The 22,500-nt window shown below is 47.4% G+C and overlaps 4 protein-coding genes across 7 annotated transcripts in view; 3 read left to right on the forward strand and 1 right to left on the reverse strand.

The window, feature by feature from the left end:
* syne2a (spectrin repeat containing, nuclear envelope 2a) overlaps positions 1–12,055 on the reverse strand; it is a 16,777-nt gene extending 4,722 nt beyond the window's left edge. Inside the window, exons 1-28 of the mRNA XM_029849760.1 lie at positions 11,609–12,055; positions 10,694–10,849; positions 10,385–10,626; positions 8,279–10,301; positions 7,873–8,207; positions 7,653–7,797; positions 6,702–6,902; positions 6,349–6,608; positions 6,142–6,271; positions 5,890–6,033; positions 5,595–5,726; positions 5,303–5,485; positions 5,060–5,197; positions 4,682–4,867; positions 4,474–4,584; positions 4,198–4,380; positions 3,831–3,929; positions 3,544–3,603; positions 3,087–3,407; positions 2,795–3,010; positions 2,633–2,719; positions 1,843–1,995; positions 1,571–1,771; positions 1,268–1,357; positions 768–947; positions 458–628; positions 290–388; positions 1–73 (exon numbers count right to left, since the gene is read on the reverse strand). The exon at positions 1–73 is cut by the window's left edge and continues 97 nt beyond it. Coding sequence (XP_029705620.1) covers positions 1–73; positions 290–388; positions 458–628; positions 768–947; positions 1,268–1,357; positions 1,571–1,771; positions 1,843–1,995; positions 2,633–2,719; positions 2,795–3,010; positions 3,087–3,407; positions 3,544–3,603; positions 3,831–3,929; positions 4,198–4,380; positions 4,474–4,584; positions 4,682–4,867; positions 5,060–5,197; positions 5,303–5,485; positions 5,595–5,726; positions 5,890–6,033; positions 6,142–6,271; positions 6,349–6,608; positions 6,702–6,902; positions 7,653–7,797; positions 7,873–8,207; positions 8,279–10,301; positions 10,385–10,626; positions 10,694–10,849; positions 11,609–11,746 — 6,457 coding nt within the window. The 5' untranslated portion in view covers positions 11,747–12,055. The remainder of the gene's footprint in view (positions 74–289; positions 389–457; positions 629–767; positions 948–1,267; positions 1,358–1,570; positions 1,772–1,842; positions 1,996–2,632; positions 2,720–2,794; positions 3,011–3,086; positions 3,408–3,543; positions 3,604–3,830; positions 3,930–4,197; positions 4,381–4,473; positions 4,585–4,681; positions 4,868–5,059; positions 5,198–5,302; positions 5,486–5,594; positions 5,727–5,889; positions 6,034–6,141; positions 6,272–6,348; positions 6,609–6,701; positions 6,903–7,652; positions 7,798–7,872; positions 8,208–8,278; positions 10,302–10,384; positions 10,627–10,693; positions 10,850–11,608) is intronic.
* A 2,033-nt stretch (positions 12,056–14,088) lies between these two features.
* Positions 14,089–15,882, forward strand: LOC115252998 (uncharacterized). 3 transcript variants are annotated; one of them, XR_003891320.1, is made up of 7 exons: positions 14,089–14,325; positions 14,392–14,588; positions 14,725–15,039; positions 15,107–15,244; positions 15,325–15,382; positions 15,510–15,588; positions 15,764–15,882. XR_003891320.1 is itself a non-coding variant. In XM_029849785.1 (7 exons), exons 1-6 carry the CDS (start codon positions 14,163–14,165, stop codon positions 15,536–15,538), a joined length of 903 nt encoding a protein of 300 aa, XP_029705645.1. In that variant the 5' UTR covers positions 14,089–14,162; the 3' UTR covers positions 15,539–15,568; positions 15,764–15,782. The 3 variants fall into 3 exon arrangements, 1 of the variants encoding a protein (XP_029705645.1); XR_003891319.1 differs by having other exon boundaries at positions 14,389–14,588; positions 15,764–15,881; XM_029849785.1 differs by having other exon boundaries at positions 14,389–14,588; positions 15,510–15,568; positions 15,764–15,782.
* A 94-nt stretch (positions 15,883–15,976) lies between these two features.
* Positions 15,977–17,689, forward strand: atp5mj (ATP synthase membrane subunit j). Its single transcript, XM_029849791.1, has 4 exons — positions 15,977–16,132; positions 17,140–17,263; positions 17,360–17,380; positions 17,561–17,689. Exons 2-4 carry the CDS (start codon positions 17,140–17,142, stop codon positions 17,572–17,574), a joined length of 159 nt encoding a protein of 52 aa, XP_029705651.1. The 5' UTR covers positions 15,977–16,132; the 3' UTR covers positions 17,575–17,689.
* A 632-nt stretch (positions 17,690–18,321) lies between these two features.
* gareml (GRB2 associated, regulator of MAPK1-like) overlaps positions 18,322–22,500 on the forward strand; it is a 9,471-nt gene continuing 5,292 nt past the window's right edge. Inside the window, exons 1-2 of one of the 2 annotated variants that reach the window (XM_029849765.1) lie at positions 18,322–18,671; positions 20,603–20,743. In XM_029849765.1, coding sequence (XP_029705625.1) covers positions 18,560–18,671; positions 20,603–20,743 — 253 coding nt within the window. In that variant the 5' untranslated portion in view covers positions 18,322–18,559. The remainder of the gene's footprint in view (positions 18,672–20,602; positions 20,744–22,500) is intronic. The other variant, XM_029849764.1, reaches the window with a different exon arrangement.

A 22,500-nucleotide genomic window follows, 5' to 3' on the forward strand; every position in this document is an offset into this window, starting at 1 on the left:
CCTGCAGCCCACTGAGCTGGTCCAGCAGCAGCCCTGCAGCAGCCTCGCTGTCGCCCGGCTCCTTCAGGGTGAGCTGGTTTAAAAAAGGACGCAAGAGGACTCACATGGTTCTGAGGGGTTTGCAAAGGGATGTGGCTCTGATTCCAAAGTGACTGTGTAAAGGGACATTTGTCTGCGTGGAAACACTCTTTTTTGGGACTTTCTTTTCTGAATTCAGCACGTGAGGTTTCCACTAGTGGTGTCGGGGCCAAAGGGAAGGTTCTTGGAGACGGGAGCGAGCTGGTGATACCTGGCAGGCGTCCAGTCTGAGTTCTGTCGGCTTCTGGTCATCCCCCTCCGTCCCCCCAGCGCTCAGTCGGCCGTACAGCCCCTCCCAACGGGCCCAATCCTGCGGCGGGTACAGCGTTTTAATGGCTCAGCACCGACACACAAACGACCCAAATGCAGGGCGGCAAACCTGGATCCTCTGTTGGGAAACCACCTCCTGGTCCAGAATCCTTTGCTGCAAACATCTGGCTCGGACCTCCAGCTGAGTCCACTCGGCCCCCAGACTCACGAGCGCTTTGGGCTCTCGTTGGAACAGATTCTGCACAAATGCCACCTGAGAGTCCAGGACATGCAGGAGCTTCTGGAGAGACAGAAGATCTCCGTAGTCTCCACATTAAAGAAAGGTGGCAAAAGTAACTACAAAGGACTTGTACTCTGTTACCTCCCACCTTTGAGAGGGGAGCAGGTGAACAGTACAAACCCAAAGCACCCTGGGATACCTGCTGCCTGCGGAGAGCTGCCTCGGCCCGAGCGCGGCTGTGGACCTGGCTCAGTCCTTCGGTCAGGCAGCCCTCCCCCTGCTCCAGGAGGCCACTTATCCCCCGAAGCAACGAGCGGGAAGCTTGCAGCAGCCCGGCTTTCTCACCTGGACCCTCCTGGACGCGTCTGCCAAGAATGAGCTGTAAAAAGATGGACAATGATTTAATGCAATAATATTATATAATAATGACTAGTGAGTAGCTTATAATGTTATTAGCTTAAAGCTATGTATGGGCTAGCACCTAACTGCATAGACTTTTGCAGATTTTCCTTGTTTTTATCATTATTTGTAGTAGAAGTAATGGGAGGATATTTTATCATATTGTTATTTTGCTAGTACTTTTTTATGAACAATTGTTTTTTGCTAATGTTAATATTTCCAATGTATCTAATGCAATCAGCGTGATCCACACACGCACACACACACACACACACGCACTTCGATTCTACCAACAATTACCTCCATAATGGGGCTGTCCATCAGATGGGGGAATGTCCAACAAGGTTTTAGATCGAACACATCACAAATGTTCAGCAGGTTGTTGAGCTCCTGTTGCACAGTTCAGGAAGTTCACTGTTAAGATCCTCGATAAAAGGAAAATGCGAAAAGTCGCACGCTTTGGTGTCGAACATGGGCCCAGTCAGCACGTTGACGCTGCTTTATTCAGGCATCAGAATTATTGTCACTGTTTCAGATGGAGAATATTTAAACACTGATCCTGATGAGGCGACTGCAGCTGTGCTCTGTAGGTGTGTTTCTGACCTGATGTTGGCACGGAAGGTCCAGCTGCTGGCTGAGCTGGCAGCAGAGGGGGGTGCAGCTCAGCGGGACCATGTCCAGACAGTCCTGAAGAGACCTGAGGCAGCGCTCGGCCTCCGGATGTTCCCTCGATATACGGGGCAGGATCTCTGACCTTACTGCGGCCATCAGCTCAGACAGCTTCAGCACCTCTGTCGACAAACACTGGTGACGAGATTTAATCAGATACGGACTGGAAACGTGTTTGGGACGTGCAGCTGGAACGGGCCAGTCACCTCCTGCTGGAGCAGCCTCAGCTGACTGCCATCGTTCCTGGCATCGGAGGGCTTCAAACCGGAGTCCGTTAACTCGGTCAGACAGAGGAGGACGCTTCTTACGGCTCTGAACATCTCCTCGTTCAGATCAGGATGCAAACTGTCGGCCCCCCTCTGAGACAGCAGAAACACGTCAGTCACTTTCATTACTGACGCCCCTGTGAGCAGAGTGCACATTAGGCTTAAAAATACCAAATTGGGACCCCAAAAGGGATAAAGGGGTTGTAGTGTCTGAAGAATGTGTATTGTTCCCTAGCAGATCCCGATTTCTGCTGAGGATCTTAGCTTTAGAGACCTTATCTTCTTCAGCCATCCTGGCACCATATCAACATGTTCCATCTGTGTCCTATGTTGTTCCTCTACTCCTGATTTGGTCAGGGGTTTGCAGGGGTCACAAGAAAGGAATGTGTTTACTTGACCATATATAAGGGGCTACCGAACCAAGCACTTCGGAGATCTTCACCATCAGGACCAGGAAACCTCCCTCGGACAATCTGCGGTGTCCGATTGATACCTGACCTTTCTCTCCAATAAACATCTCTCATAACCAAGTCGGTGCCTTCGAAGATTCCTTTTAAATCAGCACATCTCTACTATCACCAGAAGAAATTTACCACATGGTTAAGACGAGACGAGAAGAGTGACAGTTTGAACCTAAAAAAAGCGCTAATTAGCATTAGGTGGCTAGCTTTAAGCATCAGCGCCAAAGTTGCTAGTTTCACCTCTTAACCTCAGTAACAATTAAACGTACTATTTGTCTCAACATGGCAACAGACTCCTGCGTCCTCCAGAGAGCTTCACAAGTGGACCTGGGAGACATCAGCATCCTGCGTGAAACCTGAGGGGACAGAAACCTTTTCAAAACAACCTGTGGTCAATGATGTAGCTGCTTCTCCAGCCTCACTCCTCTTACATCCTGCACACTCTCTCCTCCCTCTGAGCCGATGCTCTGGCGTTCCTCCTTCACCTGTCCTAAAGAGGCCATCTTCTGGGAGATTTGCATGAAAAGTTGTCTCCAGCTCAAATCACCTCCTTCACACCCATTTCCTTGTCCTTGTTGAGATGTGTCCACTGAAACGTTTTGATCGTCTCTGTCGTCTTTTTGTGGCACGTCTACATTCTCAATAACCTGGAAAATGGACATTTAAAACCAAATAAAGCTAAATCTTCTTCAGTGTGCTTGTTCTTTTTCCACAAATGCTCACCTGGTCCTTTCGGAGGTCAACAGTCGGGGACAAATGGACCTGTCCCTTCTCTCTGACGGCCCCTGATGCTTCGGCAGCACTAAACGGGCGTCCAGCTCCCTCTAGGAGCGGGATTTGAACCCCGCTGAAGGTCAGGTCAGGTGTCCCAGCAGTAATCTGACACTCAGCTGGCCAACATTCATGAAGAGACTCTTTGTTGCCACCGTCGTCTTCGGGAACCACCGTAACGGAAGCGGTCTCAACCGTTTCTGCATTACTTACACCTGCAGAAACGTTTACACTCGTCTCCATTTCAGGAATAAGCTCTCCCCCGTCCAGTATCTGTAATAGATTTAAAAGGACGAATAAACAAAACCAACCATCATTGTTGCAGGGATGTGAACAAATTTCAGATTATAAAACATTGCAAAGAAGGATTAAATGTCCAACATGTCCATATATGCTGCAGGACTTTTACCATGTGGTCTGATCGCCTTAGAAGTTCCTCGTTGTCCTCACTTTGTTTCTCTTCCAGGTCCTGAAACATGATAAAAAAAGCTAATTGAATCCTCATATATGGACACACGCGCCCCTGGGACACATATGTGGGACGCTGTCTGCATGTCCGCGTCTCCGAGGGCAGCACGTTTCACACAGCTGCGTGTGACAGCGAAGAGGTGAACAATGGATCACCGAGTCAGCCACGTAAGACCGGAGAGGGCATAAATAAGGAGGCACACAGGGATGCGTTTATCCAGGCTTTACCTCAGGAATGCTACAGGTTAGCGTGTCAGAGGACGAAGAGTGACAGCTCTTGTTCTCCTCGTCTGGATCGGACATTACAATTGGCTCCGGCTCTTGAGACTGAAGGGGAACGAACGAAAGTTTGATTTACTCGACTAAATTTACCTGTCGGGGAGAATTCATCCTCTCATTGAGCGTCCCATTAGCGCCACGCTCAAACAGCACTCATCAGAGTCTACATTTCTGGATGGGTCTTCTAAAAAGCTCTAAATTCCTCTTCCAAAAAAATTTTAATACATCAAAAAATCCCATTTTCACACCTACAAATCAAATCTGATGGATATTTTGTGCACCTGTCATGTATGTTTTCCCGTAAAGGCACAAGTACCTGCAGCTGCATGGACTGTTGCTCGGTGAGCTGCTCCAGCTCCTGGACTGTCTGCAGGAGCTGTTGAGCTCTGGAGAAGATCAGCAGGCTCTCCTCTGCTCCCTGAGGGAGGTGAAGTTCTCCTTTGCAGCTCTCCACCTCCTCCAGCGTCCTTCGTATGGACGCCATGTTGGTTAGAATGACCTTCAACATGTAAGAGAAGAATGTAACTGACCCTTAGGTGTTCCATCTGTATCGGAGGCTTTGAATCAGTGATCAGTAGCAGCACACAATCACCTGTTGCTCCCTTAGACTTAAGCTGGAGTTGTCAACAGACGACAAAATAGCTTGAATCTTAGCAACGTTGTTGTCCAAGGTCTTCACCTCTTCTTCCATGGCCTCCACCTCCTAAAACGTAGATGTCACATGTCAATATTTTCATTGCCAGCGTCGTTTCTACCCGAAACATCCAACTATGGCCGAAACCCGATGCTGATTGTTTTACCTGAACAGCCTGAACAAAAAGCTCCAGCTGCTCCAGGATGGTACGCTGCATTTTGTGGACTTGCTGGTCGCTCTGCTGCAGCCTGTCCTTCTGCCAGCTCATGTTGCACACGGAGCAGATGTCATCTAGGACTGCCCTGAAGTCCTGCATGACGAGTCTGATCCGCTCCGAATCATCCAGCACCAGCTGCAGACCAGTTCCCAAACCAAAGTCAGCAATTCAGCAAAGGGACATTTTATAGGATCCACAACCTCGAAGGACAGTTTGAGGGTCAAGACTTGTTCAGGTTAGGGTAAGGAGGTTAGTTGGGTTGGTTTGGCTTCGAGGATTGTGTCTATAATGTGTGTGTGTGTGTGTGTGTGGGTTATTGTTCTAGACCTGAAGGGAGTTCGCGTGGTTCTGCAGGTTTTTGGCTGTTGTGAAGCTGCAGGGGGCATAGAGCCATGACTGTGCCTCCTCCAACCAGCAGGTGGCACTGTACAGTATACCGTCAAACTCCTGAAGACAGGCGGGGATCTGGCGTGGGAAAATTAGATCACACTCCAGAGAAATAACGGCTTTGATAATAACTGGCCCTATGTTCTAATCCTGCGGGGCGAAAACGCCCCCAGAATTCCTCACCTTTCCCAGGAAGGCCGTGCGTTGTTCGGCCATCTGCGCTGCGTTCTGGTAGAGCTGCAGCGGCCGCGTGAGTTGGTCCACGAGTATGTGGGCTTGATCAGGGTGATCCTCTGCAAGATCCTCCACCTCATTTTCCAGGAGCATCAAGCGGCTATGCCAAGCATCCAGCTTATCCCACACATGCTGGGGAACAAGAAAAAGAGGGTCTGATGTGCACGATCTGTCGATATGAAGCTGTTATTGAAGAGAAGAACGTTATCGGGTACAGAATGACACACGGACGAAGGGACACCTTGAGTAGATGTTGTGCTTCGTCCACTGTTGGGCTCTGCTGCTCCAGTAACACCTTCACGGTCTCCAGGCTAGATTCCAGCTCAGCCACTTGAGTGTCCAGCTTCCAAACTGGGTTTTTCTTCCCTGTGAGCTTTATGAAAACACATTAATGAGCTACCCAAACATTCAGTTGTCCCAATCATCTAGATTACTGCACAAGGAAAATATTTGGAGGTAGTCTCAGACTATAGAAAATATACCTGTGTTTGATGCATCGTAAAAGTATAAGCAACAGGAAAGGTGGTATCAGTTACCCTCTCCTCTTCCTTTTGAATGGACAGATGAGCTTCGTCTAGTCTTCTGCAGATATCAGCCGGTATCACAGGGTAGCGGATTTGCGCCCTCTCTCTGATGCGCTCTAGTTTGGCCCTCTGAGACGACAACTCTTCTCTGAATTCCTGCAGAAATTGAAAAGAAACGGGGATTTTCAACACAGTTAGACCTGCAAGGATCCCTATTTTGCCAAAAGGTGAAAAGTGACATTCTCAGCAACGGAGGAGCCTGACCTGATGTCCCAGTGAGGAAAGAACGGCCGCCACCTGTTGCTCCACCTCTCCTATCTCGTCTTTGACCTCCTGTCGCTCTCTCACCTCTGCCTGGGCTGCAGCTAACACCAGCAGGTTTCTCTCCTTTAAACTGTGGGGAGCAGGAGCCCTTCAGCATCTTTGGCTTAAGAGAGGGGTTATTTCAGAAATATACGACAGAATTCACACCTCACGACGCTCTCTCGGCTCATCGCCAGGGTTTTGCCCACAGGTCCGGGACTGAGGGGCTCCTGAGATGTAGAGGAAATGAGAACTTGCTCCATCCGATGCTGCAGGGAGGCCAGGGCCTGCTGCTGCACCTGCAGGGCTGCCTGGTGCATTTCAGCCCGACCCAGAAGCTCCTGAGGATCCACCATAGTGAAACTCACAGTGGAGGCGTCGAGAACATCGGCCTGCAGCGTATTCAGACACCTACGTGACTCCTTTATCTACAGAAAATGCAACAGCCATGCATCAGAATGGTAAGCTCATCAATATGGGCGTACTGAGAGGATCTCTGGGTAAGTTCTGGTGAAACTCACACTTGCGGTAATGTCTCGCCACTCGTTTGCTCTCTGTTGTGCGTGGGCCGTCAGGAGGCCAATGCCACGTCGCAAACACAGCCAGCGCCTCCACAGGGCTCCCAGTTCGCCACCTTTTCCAACTCCACAGCCCTGCATGGGACATCCGGCCCTCAGTTCTTCGATTTGGGTGGAGACGCTACGGAGATCTTCCATCAGCAACTGAAAGAGGTGAAATTTGGTATCAATCTGGCTGGAATGTTCCTAAAATGCAATGGTCAAAGACTTCTAGTTGCTCCTGGGACGAGTGCGCGCCATGAATTTTGTTTATTTTCTCTCCAACTAAAAGCTACTATTAGCTCTATTAAATGAAGGTGGCATTTGCATTAAAATTCTAATCACATTGGTCATAATTACAATAATAACAATGCTACCACACACTAACCACAGCTAATGCTTGTGCAAACTGCCCTAATTTGATCATTTAGACATTTATCCTGCATTTATAGCACCCAAAAGTTGAACATAACTATATTTATATATATAAAAAACTATTCATTTTAAATAAATCGATCATTTTCTAGACATGTTCCCAACCAAGTGAAACCATGGGTGTGTCATGAAGTTCAGAATCATGCACGTGAGGTCTAATTTAATGATTTAATGGTACCATCCACACAAGGATACTAAGGAATGTAAATGTAATACTGGTCACTTTGTACGTCAGGCTGGTCGAGCATTAGAGGGAAAATGAAATGATAACTCAAAGTAGTGGATTTAATGAAGCCCATCCACATTTGTAAATCAGAAAAATAAAATAGAAATCCAGCAGCAAAGAGATAGATGAGCCAGCAGATCAATCTATATATAATATATAAACTACATATAATGGGGCCTTTCTGAGTCCATCAATAATGGCCATAGAGGCTGAGGGGTTCAATGGCAGCAACTACCCATGTCCTTCCCGCCTACCTTAGCTGCTTCCTGTTGGCCGACACATTTCTCGAAGGATGTGGTTTTTTCTGCAGCCCATTCTGAAAGTTTGGTTTGGAGCCCCGACAGAAGCTGCCCCAGAGCCTCGTGGCACTTCTTGTGGCCTCGTTGTCTCATTTTGCACCTGTTAGAAGTTACCTTTAATTTCACTTGGGAGAAAACGGAACAGAAACCATTGCGTCACAATGAAAGCCAGTACCTCTGCAGCGATTCCAGTCTGATCTGAGCTTGGGCCTCCATTATGGCTCTTCCCACTGTCAGCTGACTGAGGATGCTGATGTGGAGCTCCTCGGTGTCTGGGCGGGACAGGCAGGATTGCTGAGGCAGCAGCCCTGAGAGGTGACTGATGTGAGCCTGAAATCCAGCTTCCAGAGCTTCCAGAGCTTGTTGAGTTTGTTTCTGTTCCTCGGTACAATCAGAAAACCCTCCAGGAGCTGTTAAGAAGGTGGCTTCAGCATTATGGAGGAAACTGATCGCTCCCTGAGCAGCCCAGTGGTAGTCTTTCAAGGATTCTCTGGCCCGAGACAAACTCTCCTGTTGAAGACGCATCATTTGGGTAAATAAACTTTAGTGAAATAAACCATGAAAGTGATGATCAAGCTCACCATTCTTAACTGGCACTCATGCTTGGCTGCACTCTTGAGAGCGTAAAGGTCTTTGGAGTTTTTCTTCTCGATCTTCTCCTTCTGTCCCAGACCTTCCAGTACCCTCACGCCACACTCCAGATTTCTCCAAATAACCCAACATCTTTGCAGTTTGATGTCTATGACCTTCTCATCTGGTTTTACTGGTTCCACTCCCCCCAGTTCTGCTCTGATTTTTTGCAAGTGCTCAATAAATAAAGGGAACTCAGATGAGAAATCCAGGCCCAGCAGAATCTTGTTCTCTAGATATTTGATATCGTCTGTGATGGAATGTTCCCAAGAGCCTAGGGTCTCCACATTCTGGATAATTCTTTGTCTCTCTGAATGAAGCTCCGATGGGGACAAGTCCTGAGCTATGGCCTCTAATTGGTCTGCTGCTTCCTGACACTGGGTCTTCACCAGAGGAAGTTCGACCAAGAGCGTCTGGCACAGTCTGAACCTCTCACCCACGCTAACGGTGGTAGCTTTTACACACTGTGTCTGCTCCCTGGCGATGCTGATGGATTCCTCCATTTGTTTCCTCAGGTGCAAATATTTGTCTTGCTCATAGGCGTTGACACTGAGAGCTTTGCACTTGTCTTGCAGTTCTCCAATTGTGCAGAGCAGAGAGCTTCGTTTGGTTTCCTGGCAATGCTGAAGCTCTTGAACCTCCCACTGATGCTCGATCAGCGTGTGCATCAGGTGCTCCAAGGTCAAAATGGTTTCGTGGCTTAACGGGAATCTTTCCTGTTGTAACGCAACAGAAATCTGCTGTAAACTCATCTGGATATTGGACAGTTCCTCCTCTGAAGATCTTCTCTTAAATATCAGCTCCTCTAATTCCCAGCAGCTTGCTTTCTCGTGAGCTACTAATCCATCTAACACGGCCCAAAGGCCTGAGAGACGATTCACAAGGTAGTGACTTTCTCCTGGACTCAAGTCTGGGGATATTTCCCTGCAACTATCCATCACTGCTTCTAACTGTTTCATGTGGTTCTCTAAATCCACTGTGGATGATTTGATACTTTTTAGCTCACTCTCTAGCTTGCCGAGGTCCGCTTTGGAAATGCTGTCAACGTGGGTGTAGGGGTCCTTTTTACCAACAATCTCAACCAACCAGGCGTCCATGTTCGCGAGTTGGAAGAACAGCTTCTCCCTGTCCTCCAGATTTTTCTTCATGGTGTCCAGAATACCTTCCAGGTTCTTGTCTACAGTTTCATACAGGCCCACCGTTGCCTGCCAAAGCTGGAGAATTTCTGCTTTTTCCATAAAAACATCTTTCATCTGCTCAGATTCCACTCTCAGTTTCAATCTCTTGGATGAAAAATCAGTCTGAAATTTCTTCATCTCGGCGATCTGCACACAAGCCTCCTCTGGAAACAAAGCTAATTGTGGTCCAACAGCAATGTGGTTTTCGGCCTGTTTCGCCCACTCGATCCACTCTTGGATTTGCTTATTGGCCTTAGCTGTCAAAGTACCATAACAATTGTAGGTACTTGTGTCTAACTTGCTCTTGGTAACACTTATTAAAGACTTCAGATCAAGAAGATTGTGGATTGTCTCGTCCTTCTCTTTCTGTCCCAACGAAATAAGAGTAAGAGAATCTAATTGGGCCTGAAAGCGCAGACAAAGCAGATTGTACAGTTTCAGCTCAGCTCGAAGACAAAGGTAACCAAAAGTGTCGTGGCCTCGGAATCTAAGCTTCTGCAGAGCTTCAAGCTTGGCTTTAAGCTCCCCTATGTTGTTTATTAAAAGAGAGTGCTGACAGACGGTGTTGGAGGCGTGCCAAAACGCTCTCTTGATGCTTCCTACTAAATGTCTCCATTCCTCCTGGACATCTCCAAGCTGGGCTAGAAGAGCCCCAGAACTTTCTGAATCGCTCAAGTGCACAGACAGTTGGCTGCCTAGACAGAGAAGCTCTTCCAACATCCCTTTTTTACCCTCCATAGTCTGCAGCAGAGCCTGGAGTCCGTCGGCTTGAAGGGCACTGCTCCCCAAAGAGTTTCTGCCAGAACCAAAAACGCAACCGATCAGGCCACCAGAACAGATTTCTCAAGCTAAACGTATGTCAGCGAAAGTCTTACTCACAGGTTCATTTTGTCCTTCTCGCCTTGCAGAACCTGCAGAAAAGCCCTGATGACTTTCATCTTTTTGTGATAGTCTTTGACCTGACCCAGCTGTGTTGCTTTGACGTGCACCGTGGCAGAGGCATCCAGCAGGGCATCGCCCCACTGTCCTTCGACACGCTTCAAGCTATCTGGGTCACAAACCCTGGTGGCCATCATGCTTTTCATCGCACCCACTTGGTCCTGCACACAGCACTGGAATTCCTGTGATAGAGCAGATGTTTGATTCGGTTTTAAACTGAAGTACGCTACAAGAACATCGGTACACTACCTCCGCCTCCCGCACTTGTCCCGCCATTGCGATGAGATCGAGTTGAGCCGGTTGATACCGGCAGGCTAGAACTCTCCGTACAGTTCGTGCTAAACGAATTTCCGGTTCATCTGAAGAGAACTGCAGGTACCAATTCAAATCAATGTGTGGTGACCTCTATAGCAGTGAGGGGAGAGAGGTCACGATTAGTACCAGCGAGAGTACAGTCAAATCACATGATGCCGGATCCTTAACTCCAAACAGAGGGCTTTACAGCCCACCAAAACCATAAAACATGTTTGGTTTATGTCAGGTATGTCCAAGCCCAGTCCTCCAGGGCCATAACCCAGCCGGGTTTTATGTCCAGTCAGGTTGAAAATGCATTCGGTGGGATAGAAAACCTGGCTGGATTTTGGCCCTCAAGGACTGGGGTTAGGTACCCCAATCACTGTCCATGATGGGTGGCTTTGGTAGGACCCACAGATGATGTGTTTAGTGACCTGGATGTGGGCCGAGATTCTTGATTCTGTTGATCTCGGTCCGTTTGTGGCATCTATAACTTAACGTTAGTAAAATCTAACTGGAGGCTCAAATGGGTGGCGTCTCATACTGCTGAAGATGTTGTCATGGGGATCACTGTTTCCAAAATAAGCAACACAACTGAAGCCGCAGTTCAGGGACTTTAATTAAACCCACTTTGAAGGAAACGTGATTCTTCTTGTGGGCTTTCCTGTCAGCAGTCTAATACACAAATATTAATGAGAGCATCACTCCTTCATCAATCAGACTAAAAAAATAAAAAACAAAGCAAACCATTTTTGTCTTTTTGTTGTTCACAAAGTGTGCACAGTTAAAGCAATTTGCCCTGTGAAGACTCTGTAATAGTGGCAGTTTTAAAAAAGCAACATGGTTTTCAATAGAAAAGTCAATACTCACATTGATGATGTTGCTTCTTTCCACCAGGGTTTGGATCTCAGACAACATACCCAGCATGCTTTGCACGCCGTAGCTCTCCGCTGGCCCACCTGCGATCTCCCTGCCTGACAGGTCCAACACTCTCTCCTCAGGCTCCATGTTTGTTTTGGCCTCTGCGGTTACTCACAGTTTGTCCGAGACAGGGGTGGTGTCACATTTTTCTGTCCCCTTCTTGCCCATGTTTGTCCTCAGTTAATAACAGAGCTTCCGATTCTTCCCCGGTGATCACACGGCTGCCCGGCCACTCTGTGGAGCTCATTCAAGAATGTGCATGTGGAGGGAGTAGCCTGCCCTGAGGGAGGGACGCTGGTATACAAACGCTTTCCTTGCTCCTTGAAACAGAATCCTGAGGAATCGTCTGTTAACACTGGCCGAGGGAAGACAAAAACGCTGGAGCTCTATCACAAAGAGGGGAGGTGCCTTTTGAAATATTTTGCACATGACTAAGGAGTGACTTTCCCTGTGCATACAGGTGGAGCAGGTGGAAGATCCTACAATGGGTTTATGATCTGCTCTTCCAATGAGAGTGGCTGTCCCACTGTTGGCGCTTTAAAGTCACATTAGAGGGCAGAAGCCAGATAGTAAAGAGATTAGAAGGAAGATTTTAGAGAACAGTGTGGTTGTGTTATCTCTCTCCATAATTACAGGAGCTCTTGTGAGAATTCCCCAATGCCTTTGGGGACAGGGGCAAAAAGGGCAGTCCTGAACTTGAGAACATATGGGAACAAACTGTAACAAACACGGTTCCTCCGCAGGGTTGGAAGTCCGTCTTCTGAACATTTGACAGGAACAATTTTCCATTTTCAAACGCTTGAGCTGACGTGGCTACAATCGTGCTGCGGCGCCGCCAGTCATCAAAAAGACAAATCTGGACCTGTCTGTTTTCCCCTACCATTTGTGTCCAATGTCTCAGAGAGAGCAGCTTCAAACCAACTACAGCCTTTTTAGGAGGTTTAAGGAAAGCTTCCGGCCGGGTTTAGGCCATGTCATGTCACTGCAACTGCTCTTTGAACAACCTGAAACAGTCTGCTGCTGATCGTGGTGGGATTTCAGACTGTTGTCAGAAGCAGCCTTTTCCACTAACAAATGTGGGCTGAGGTAAAAACCTTTCTGCCCTGCAGAGACTTTGACTTGCAGAGTTATTCATGTTTCTGTGGTGCTGTGATGATCATACAGCGCCAGTCTTCTCCACCAGCTACCTGTCCAGTTCAGGGTTAAAGATTCAGAAAGAGGAAAAATATCCAACAAATTCAGTGTGTGGATCGTAGGAGGCTGCTGGTGCTGTCCAGGGTCTCTCCTGCACTGCCATCTCCTGGATCTACAAAGCAAATGAAGCTAGAAGAGCTATTTCCTGTCATTAGATACTGCGAAAACTAGGACGGGGCGCTGAAAGAGGAGCTGTGGAACTGTATGAGGAAGTCTGGACCGGCAGAGAAGTATGTTGCAGTGGGACGGACACGTGTGAGAGCTGATGAAGGAGTTGAAGGTGGAGGTAGGACTGCATCAGGGACCAGCCCTGAGGTGGCGGTCTGCCCCGGAGACGAGAGGCATGAAGGTGAGCTGAGGTAAGATAGAATAGATGCGTCAATCAGAAGGTTACAAGGGTTTGAGATGAGCACATGTGGAGGGTTTTAAGGTGCAGGTGCACGTTGGAAGAGGTGGATAAAAGTGTAAATGGAGACGGAGGAAGACGATCTGCTCATATTTTATATCTGACTGACTTCTGCCATTATGGAAAAAGTTAATAGTTGAATAAATCACCTGACACCTGAGTAGTTTTGCTGCATTTTTATTGACATTGGCCGATGAAATATTAGTGGATTTAAGTATCATATCAAGAGGAATTAATAAAAATAGCTGACAGGTCTGAAAGGTCAGTTTTTGTTTCGTGGAAGTGTTTGAAAAAATAAATCCATTTCTTTCTTGTGGCTTTCAGCAGTTTTATTTCAGTTTAACTGAAGCTCTTTATAATATGAATAATATTGTGGAGTATTAATCGTGATGAGTCATGATGAGATCCTTTAACCAAAGAACACCCACTTTATTTTAGATTTCTTCCAAAATATGATGAATTATGTTTTCCAGACCGATCAACATACTGATCTGATCTGTTACTTTTTAAGCTCCAATGAAGATTATAAAAGGTGATGTTGACATTTACATTAAGAAAACCAAAGAAATAAGAATCTCCAAGTTAAGATATCAAAATATCAAGCATTCCAAACAATGAATATAAGGTGTAACTGAGGACACGCTGCAGGGACTTAAAGCAGAGCAAACCAAAGCAAATTGTAAAAAAAGATGAAAGATGAAAGCAAACATAAAAGCTCAACTATGTACAAGGTGAGTTTGGCTTTTTAAATGTATTTGGACAACAGACACAGTATTAGTACAGGCTTGAGCTCCGAACAGCTTCATCCATATTTACAGATTTAAAATGCAAGAAGTGCAAAAAGAAACCATAAATTCGTCCTCGTCTTCCTCCTCCTCCTCCACGTCGTCGAGCGATGAGGACATGAGTAGAGAGTCGATTCCGAGTGAGAGAACATCACAGTGTTCCGATTCAAATCCCAGTGAAAGGTCAGACAGGGAAGAGGCCAAAGCCCGGCCGTTAGATTCTGCAGCGTCACAAAAGCCGAAGCAGCCAAAGGCTTCAGCTGCCGCTAACAAGAAGAAAGGTAAACGCCAGTTTGTGAGTCCTTGTCCAGGTGTGTCTGCTATTATTTATATGTATATATTAGCAGGGTTTGGGGCTGTGCCACCAGAGCGCCAGAAGCCTCGTGCAGGCACCTCAACAGCCAAGAAGAACCCAACTCTTGATGATGCAAATCTAAAGAGGCTGGCGAGTCAGGAACTGCAGATCAAGTCTTTAAATAATCTGATTGTTGAGCTTCAAAATGAGAATGATCGCATCAAGGTAGAGAATCGAACACTCCGACAGGTGAGGCCGTTTGTCCTTCAGTTGGGCTTTAAAATCAGTTCCTCGACCTTTGCCCTTTATTTGATATTCATGAGGAAGCTGTTAATGCCTTCGTATCGCTGTGTCTATGTGGTGTCCCATCGTTTCCACGATGCAGGTTCAAGGGCGTCTGAAGCTCAAAACTAAATTGGAAAAAACATTAGATGAGGTGACGGCCCAGCACGTCCAAGACACGCACGTGCTCAACGAGCAGCTCAAACGATACAAAAAGCAGATGCGAGCGGCTGAGAAGATGATTAGGGACAAGGACGAGCGGCTAGCAAAGCAACAGAGCGAAATAAAAAAGAATGAGGAGAGCCTCGCACATATGAAGGGGTTGCTGGCTGAGAAAGGCCTGGAGACCAGAGACGAGCTGCTACGAGAAATCGACCGGCAGAAACGGCTGGCCCAGGACGCGGACGAGAAGGCTGCGGTAGGTCCGGTCGCTCAAGCTAACTGTTCGCTGAGGAATTCCTAGAAGTGTACTGTTGCTTTTGTAGGAGGTCGGACGGAAAGCTGAAGAGATCAACAGTCTCCATCAGAAGATCCTGCTGGCGGAGAAGAGGAAAACAGAAGAAGCTACCATGAAAGTTATCTACCTGCTGAAAACTGTGCAGGATCTCAACCGCAGGCTCATGGTCAGCACACGCAACATGACAACAGCAATAGAGAGGAAGAAGGTGTGACGCTTTGTTCCGATGCTTTGCTTTTTCCTCAGATCGAGGAAATGGTCCAAAGAAACATGAACATTTACGCTAAAGCAAAGGCAGAGAAAGGTAATGTTCATTTTCTCTTCTATACAGCACTGCTTCATGTCTCCTTTATCTTTTGGGGGGATCTGCCCCTCTGTTTAGAAAGCCACTGGCATCAAATAGTGACTATTCTGTATCATTTGGTTCACAGATGCCAGTGCGGAGGCCAAAAAGACCTAGAAGACTCCAGACAAAATGAAAAGACCTCTGGTGAATCTCCATCATCAACTGTAACTACACTTGACTCCCCTTCCAAATGCTGTTATATTCTCACTTTAACTGAAGAGGTGCTTTAATGGTGTGTTCACCTGAACTCCAGAGAACCTCAGAATAACAAAATGTGTTATGAGTCAAATGTGTTCAGACCTGCACAGACAGAAGCTAATTCATGTTCATTGTCCACAGAAAATAGAGTGGTGAAGGCCAATCACCTCTGTGCAGACAGCTGCTGCTCAACACCAGAGAAGAAGCCTGTTATCCTGAACCATCTCCTTCCATTGACATGTAATACATTGCATTCAACAATGTATTAAACAGCATGAAACTGTAATAAATATTAAACCTTTAAAAACCAGATTATGGGTAAATCACCATAGGCAAATCCACATGCGGTAGTTTTGGCAGTTGCACGTGATGCCCGTTTGGTGGCGCTGTCCCCAAACGCATGAACAAACCATTTCCTGGCTAAACGTAGAAGAAGAAGTCCTTGCGCGACTTTGACTGGGACGCACAATCTGATATCTTGACCTTCCTTCCACTGCGATACTCTGAAAGGTAAAAAAAAGGGTTTGCTGCTTTAAAAGAATGTAGTTTACTTGTAATTTAAACGCAACCAGCAAAACATGAATAAAAAAGCGCAATAACTTCACCATTCATATGTGAGCTGCCTTCAAAGGCGTATTTACTTGGTTAGCTAGCGTCCTGTTAAAGCTACTCGGGTAACTAGCCGCCTTTAAACACGCGATATTCAATTCTTTCGAGATCGTGGATAAGAATCTTCAACAAAAGCAGCATATTCTCTCGTTACGTCTGCCTGGACGCGTTCATATTCGTATTTTTGCTGTTAACGCGGACTCAAAAGCGCATTGGAGTTAGCAGCAACAGTATTGCTGCTCGTCAATGACGGGTCGCCGGTATCAGAAGAACTCTGGCTCTGAGAGTTCGGTGCTTCGGTGCTGTTTCGAACCGTTGGCGTTCGGCCTGGGACAGCAAAGGCCGGTCCGGAGTTGCACGGTTGCCTGTTGGAAGCACATGGAGTCGGTTTAAACTGACAGTAATCAATCAAATCTGTGTCTCACTAAAAAAAAACAGCGCTTTCTTCTCATATCCTAATAAAATATTGTTTTCTAATATTGTCAACGTTCTTTAGCGCTTCAGGTCACATGTCTGATGGTTTATTATAAGCATAATGTTATTTTCCATCACACCAGAAAAGGTACAAATGTAAATAAGACATTTTTGACTTGACTGGAGGTTGGGTTTATCTGGGCCTTTTCAGAAACAACCATCTAGGTTCTACTGAACTGCATGAGACCAAATCTACCGCCCAGAGTGTCCAGCTCAGGCTGTGGAAGCCTGTAGGGCAGAAATGTGAAGTTACTGTAAGAATGAGATTATTTCATTCCGCTAGACGTAAATATTGGTGGGTTCTAACCTGAGCTGGTATCTCCAGGGTCCCTGTCGCTGCTGTAGGCCTGCGCGCTAAAATCCATCCATGTCCAGTGAAAACGTGCTTTTTCCAACGTGTGTAAAGTGACATAGGTGTGAATGCGTTGTCACAGATGGCCGGACGGGTGTTTGCTAATTGGTGGAGTAAGGTGGGCCCTTATTACACAAAGGCGTACCAGGAGATGTGGGTCGGCATCGGCCTCATCGGGTTATTCTACTACAAACTCTCCTATGGCGGTAAGTGCTGAACTATTAAAATGAGTCTTTAAGCTACTGTAACAGCTCCCGTTAAAGGCCTAAACTAACAATTTCCTGGCGTTTTGGTCATTTTAGGCAAAAAGGCTGTGAAGAGCCGTAAGTACCCCAACACCTTTCCTTATTTGCCCTGTGTGATGGGATAAACAAGCAAATTATCTCATGCTGTCCTCGTAATTAAATCATCGGGGAGAACGTGTGCGATGAATAATGAATTCACGACAGCATCACAGTGGATCCCACACTGGATCTTTAAAGGCTTGTGTGATCTCTTCGCAGCGCCGGCCCACTGAGGACCCGTCCTGCCCGCCACCCTTCCGCCTGCTGTCAGATAACACCCCAGCTGTTCCTGCAGTCCTCATATTTTGCTTTGTGTTAATATGGAAACAATAAAGACGCTGTCCCACACTTTTAGCGCTCTCGTGTGCTGTTTTTGGGGCCGTTTTTTTTTTTTCTTCCAGTGTCAATCCACATGATTTGCTCATTCGGAGGCACCTCCTCAGTGTTGCCGTGTAGAATGGTTGAGTCATTAATATCTAGTCTTTCCCGGCTCAAAGTTAAACTTTGACTGATTGACCCGGCTGTGCAGCCAGCAGCACCGTCGTGTTTGGTCGGACATTCCTGGAAACCAAAACATATCCGTCATCTGATGTACTTGGTCACAGCGGCCTGCGTGTGCGCGGAGTGCGCTATATAAAGTGTGACCCCAAAAGTGTGGTCAGGACTGAAGAGGCTCCAAAGTGAACGTCTCCATCTTATGTGTGAGCCCTAAAGGAGTGATGTCACCGAGATTAAAGGTTAAAACACCTGGGGCGTGTTGCTCGGGATGCGTGTGTCTGACCCGGCTCCGGTCGTGCTGCGTTTAAAGCCTCGCGTGTTGCCACTCGTCGGTGTGTTTGCGTGGGCAAGAGGGCAGAACACCTGGATACTGCCCCGGAAGATCTGTGGGAGTATCTACTGCCCCGATTAATGTTAAACTACACAGAAGCAAAGTCTGACGTTACTCAGCGAGTGTGGGAGGCGGATACACACACACACACACGCACACAGAGAGAGAGAGAGAGAGAGAGAGCGCAGCCTCGCGCGCCCTCCCTCCGCTCGTGCGCACCGGCGGTGGCTGCGTTCGCCTGCCTCGCGCTGATGGTCGGACATTCAAACATGGCGAAAGTCCTCGACTTTAAAGCTCCCCCATCACTCTCCTCCGCCTCCGCTCCGCCGTCCTCTCCGGCTCCATCCCCACCATCCACATTATCTCCGCTACCGTGATGACCCGGAAGGATGGAGAAGTTGTCGGCGAGCCTGTCGGAGATCACTTGGAGTCCGTTGGCGCTGCCGTTGGACGCGGTGGTCAGCAAGTTCCGTCTGCCCACTCTGGTCCGCCTGGCCCACGGTAAGAGGCGATGTTCGGCCTCCGGCACGGTCACTGAAACTTTGTGCGCGGTGGTTCGTGTTTGCTGCAACTGTTGGCCGAACATAGGCTTTTAGGTCGTTTTACTCTCGTCTGAATCTGCCTCATTTTGAGGATAACGGCGATATTTCGGGGGATCAAAACGCTTATATGCGCCATCTTTTCGCAGTAAGGTGTGTTTCCAAGAGCTTCTTGTGTTTAACAGCACAATGTTAAACAATTTAATGTGAATATGGGAATTTTCAATGCGTTAAAGTCCTATAGTAAAGCTTCGTTTCCGGTAAGTTTTTCAAAATAGAACCGGTGACGTTAATAAAAAAACAAGAAATTGGACAAAATTCCCCTAAATAATGAAGATTGAACAGAATATAAATTGCTCTTTGATCAAAGCAAGGTGCAAATCTCTGAAAAAGTAATGTTTATTGCAGCATAATTTAATTGAAGTTAATATTTCTTAACAGCCTGCTATGATTTCCACATTAAGTAATTTATCGCCAGCTCTCTTTTCCTTTACGCGTTCTTCAATAATCCGTTATTTTTAGTTTCAGCATCGATGCACACTTTAACTTCACCTTCCAGAAAAGAATGATCCAGAATTTCACGTTCAAGAAAATTGTTGGCAGCTTTTAGAATTGTGAGAATATAAAACCCACAAAACTAAATGTGGCTTTCCGATAATAACTTGACGCGAGCCACAAAATCTAAGAGGCTTTCGGATAAATAGCTCAGGATTCCGAGCTTTTATTTCGGCACTGAAGTCGCGGTACATCCGGTCTCTGTGGTGACCAACACTAACTTCATTCTTGGGTACCGACTCGCGAACTTAAATACAACATGGACCTTCTCTTCTGTCATATTTTGTCCACTTCCACCGCGGAGGGTTTGATGTCTTTAGTTTGGGAACCCTCGACGGGTGTCGGAGCCAAAGTTGTTCCGGGCCTCCGAGTCCCGGAAAGCCACAAAGTGTCTGTTGTGCTGCTGAAGTTCTTTTCACATGCAAATGCTGTAATCTGTCGGTGAATGTGGCGAATACTAACGAGAAGAAAAACCTCCAGCTTTTTTTTTTTTTTTTTTTTATTTGCGGACTGGAGCGCGCGAGCCGCTCCGCGAGAATGACGCACCTGACCGGCGGCGCGCGTGCATTTATTGCACAACCGCGGTAGGCGCTTGTTGCCCCACTGATGCGTGTTTGTTTGCGAAGTTTAGGCCGCCACTCGCGTTCGGGTTAGTTATTCAACCGGATGTGACGTCAGCATCTCGCCACACATTGACAACAATCAGAACTTCACAGGCTCTAAAATGACTGTTGTTCTTTACCTAGTGCGCAAAAGTCACGTGATGTAGTTTATAACCTACCTTTTACTGATAATCATGTGTGGTATATCACAGAATCCACCACACCGGGTGTGTTGCTACTACATGAAGACCTACACGGCTAAATGAGGCTAATCAGCTAATCCCCAAAAACATGTAAATTACCAAACCGTTGCTATTAGTGCTGCATATCAGCACTTTTATTTCTTCTTCTTCTTCATTTATTCATCAATCTGATGATGGGATCCAGCAGGATGAGGATCCACAGCTGTTCAGCAATGACAACAAAAGTGGTGCATCCATGTGATCTCTGTGTGAGCTGCAGCGATTGAGTTGTACCCCTGTGCTATCAGCAGAAATCAATGCCCTAGTGTGACATGGTGGCCCTAATGAGAGCCGGAGAGCTGTGTGAGTGGATATGTACGGGGGTTGGCTAATAGCTGGTTGCCAGGTTGTGATGAGGAGGTTAAGCGTGAGCCGTCAGCGATGGTGGTAATTATGGTTTGTGGGTTCTGATGTGATGAGAAGTGCAAAGTTTTATGGTACGTCCTCGACTGTTTTCTTTGTTTCCTGATTCCTGGGGCTTGCTGGCATTTCAGGTGAATGTGTGGAGGGTCTGTCTGAGGAGGACGTGGTGCTCTTACACTCCTGTCGCCAGTGGACCACAGTGACTGCACACAGCTTAGAGGAGGGACACTACGTCATCGGCCCCAAGATAGACATCCCTCTGCAATACCAGGGTGAGCACACGCACGCACACACACACATCACAATTTACAGAGTGTTATTTTCCTATAAATCGGGTGTAATCGTGAAAGATGCAGCTCTGTTGTGTAGTGGCAGGTGGAAGACAATCAGACCAGAGGCGAAGGATCAGGATGGGCTTTAGTGCGACCCTCCCAGAGGATACTATATGAACAGCCCTGTTTAAAGGGCGACGCACACCCAGATATTTGGGCCGCTCACCTCACACACGGTGTTGAGAGGACCTCCTCTGCGCTCCACTGACTCGTCTTCCTGCTGAATGGGTCGAGTCATTATGATCTCACTGCTCGGTCTGGCTGATCATTCACCTTACTCGCTGTGTAACTGGATCCTAATGCCTCCTCCACACCGTTTTCTTCATTGATGGACTGCCGCTGATGTCACCTCATACTTCTGCCGCCTCTCCGGCTCATTTTCAGAAGGGCTGAATGGACATTTGGGTGCAGGCTGGCTTGTTGACATCATCTCCATTTCAGACTTTTCTGCCAGTTGATGTCGAGCGCATGTGACCGCCGACGCTGGCAGCATTAGCTTTAGCTCCCAGTTCTCAGACTCCAGCTAATAAAAGGATCTAGATGGGTTTGATTGGAACCAATAGTTGATGTCATGAAGGTGATGCGGTCGCTCAGGTGTAATCCTGCAGCGTTCAGCATTAATGACCAAACTCTGACTGTGGGCCTCTTTAAATGTGACAGGTGAGTTGTTGTTGTTGGAGCTGCCGCCGTCGCCACTGATGAGCTAATGTCTGCGTGATGACCTCATACAGGAAGTGTAAATAAGCTTAGGAGGAGAGCAATATAGGTTTCCCCATGGGGATCAACTACAGGATGCTCCCTCCTCCCCCCCCCCCCCCCCCCCCCCCCCCCCCCCCCCTCTCTCTGTCTCTCTCACCATGCATGAGAGAATGACCATTTTAGGCTGGAGGACAACAGAAATGTGGAATAACTGGGTTTTAAAGAGACCAGCGGTGCCCCCGTGGAAGAGTGTAGGTTGAATTCCACCTTTATTTTCTGTCCCTGATTATGTCGCTGCTTGGATCTTTTCCTTTGTCTCCAAAAACATGCAGAAATGAAGGATTTAATTCCGCTCAACTTGCAGGAAAAGAAGCTGGAGGAGATGGAAAAAGAGAATGTTTGCTGTTGTGTTAATAGAGATCTTGCTTTCGGTGCTCTCCCCTCAATCCAGGACACTTATGGCAGCACTGTCACTTTGTGGGGGGGGGTGACTCTTTGGTGGGGGTTTGAATTGCTGGCAGTGGAGGAGGAAGCGTGTAATGAAAGGGTGAGATGGGGAGCAGGGTTTGGTATTCTGCTCTTTCCCCCAGAAACAACAACAAACCCTTCCTCATCTCTCTGTCCCTCATTCAAACTCTTGACTTGGTGACGCTGATATTGGGGTTAACTCGGTTAACTAGTGCCGGTAAACCCGTGAATGTGGGACGGTGACTCCAGCGGAGCTGGTTGTAGCCGCGTCTTCGCCGGCTGACAGGAGCCAGAGCGGAACAACAACAAGTTTCAGTGCAACTCGGGAGTTTGGAAAAGATAGAGACATGCACGAGTGTGCGAGTGTCTCCATGGTGACGTGTCTCTGCGCTTCCAGAGAATGGGGGGCCTTTATTGGTTGCCATACCAACCCAGTCAGCTGTTGATTGGTTGAGCGCTGGTGCCAGGTCATAGGTCACGGAGGTGTCTTTGTATTCTTTTATTCATGACTTTGTGTGTGTGTGTGTGTG

Source organism: Takifugu rubripes, chromosome 16, assembly GCF_901000725.2.
Source record: "Takifugu rubripes chromosome 16, fTakRub1.2, whole genome shotgun sequence".
NCBI lineage: Eukaryota > Metazoa > Chordata > Actinopteri > Tetraodontiformes > Tetraodontidae > Takifugu > Takifugu rubripes.

Coding starts and splice junctions, on each gene's coding strand:
- LOC115252998 (XM_029849785.1), top strand. CDS start 14,163: ATGAGTAGAGAGTCGATTCCGAGTGAGAGAACATCACAGTGTTCCGAT. Junction 14,326..14,388: donor TGCCGCTAACAAGAAGAAAG/GTAAACGCCAGT, acceptor TGTATATATTAG/CAGGGTTTGGGGCTGTGCCA. Junction 15,383..15,509: donor TAAAGCAAAGGCAGAGAAAG/GTAATGTTCATT, acceptor TTTGGTTCACAG/ATGCCAGTGCGGAGGCCAAA.
- atp5mj (XM_029849791.1), top strand. CDS start 17,140: ATGGCCGGACGGGTGTTTGCTAATTGGTGGAGTAAGGTGGGCCCTTAT. Junction 17,264..17,359: donor CTACAAACTCTCCTATGGCG/GTAAGTGCTGAA, acceptor TGGTCATTTTAG/GCAAAAAGGCTGTGAAGAGC.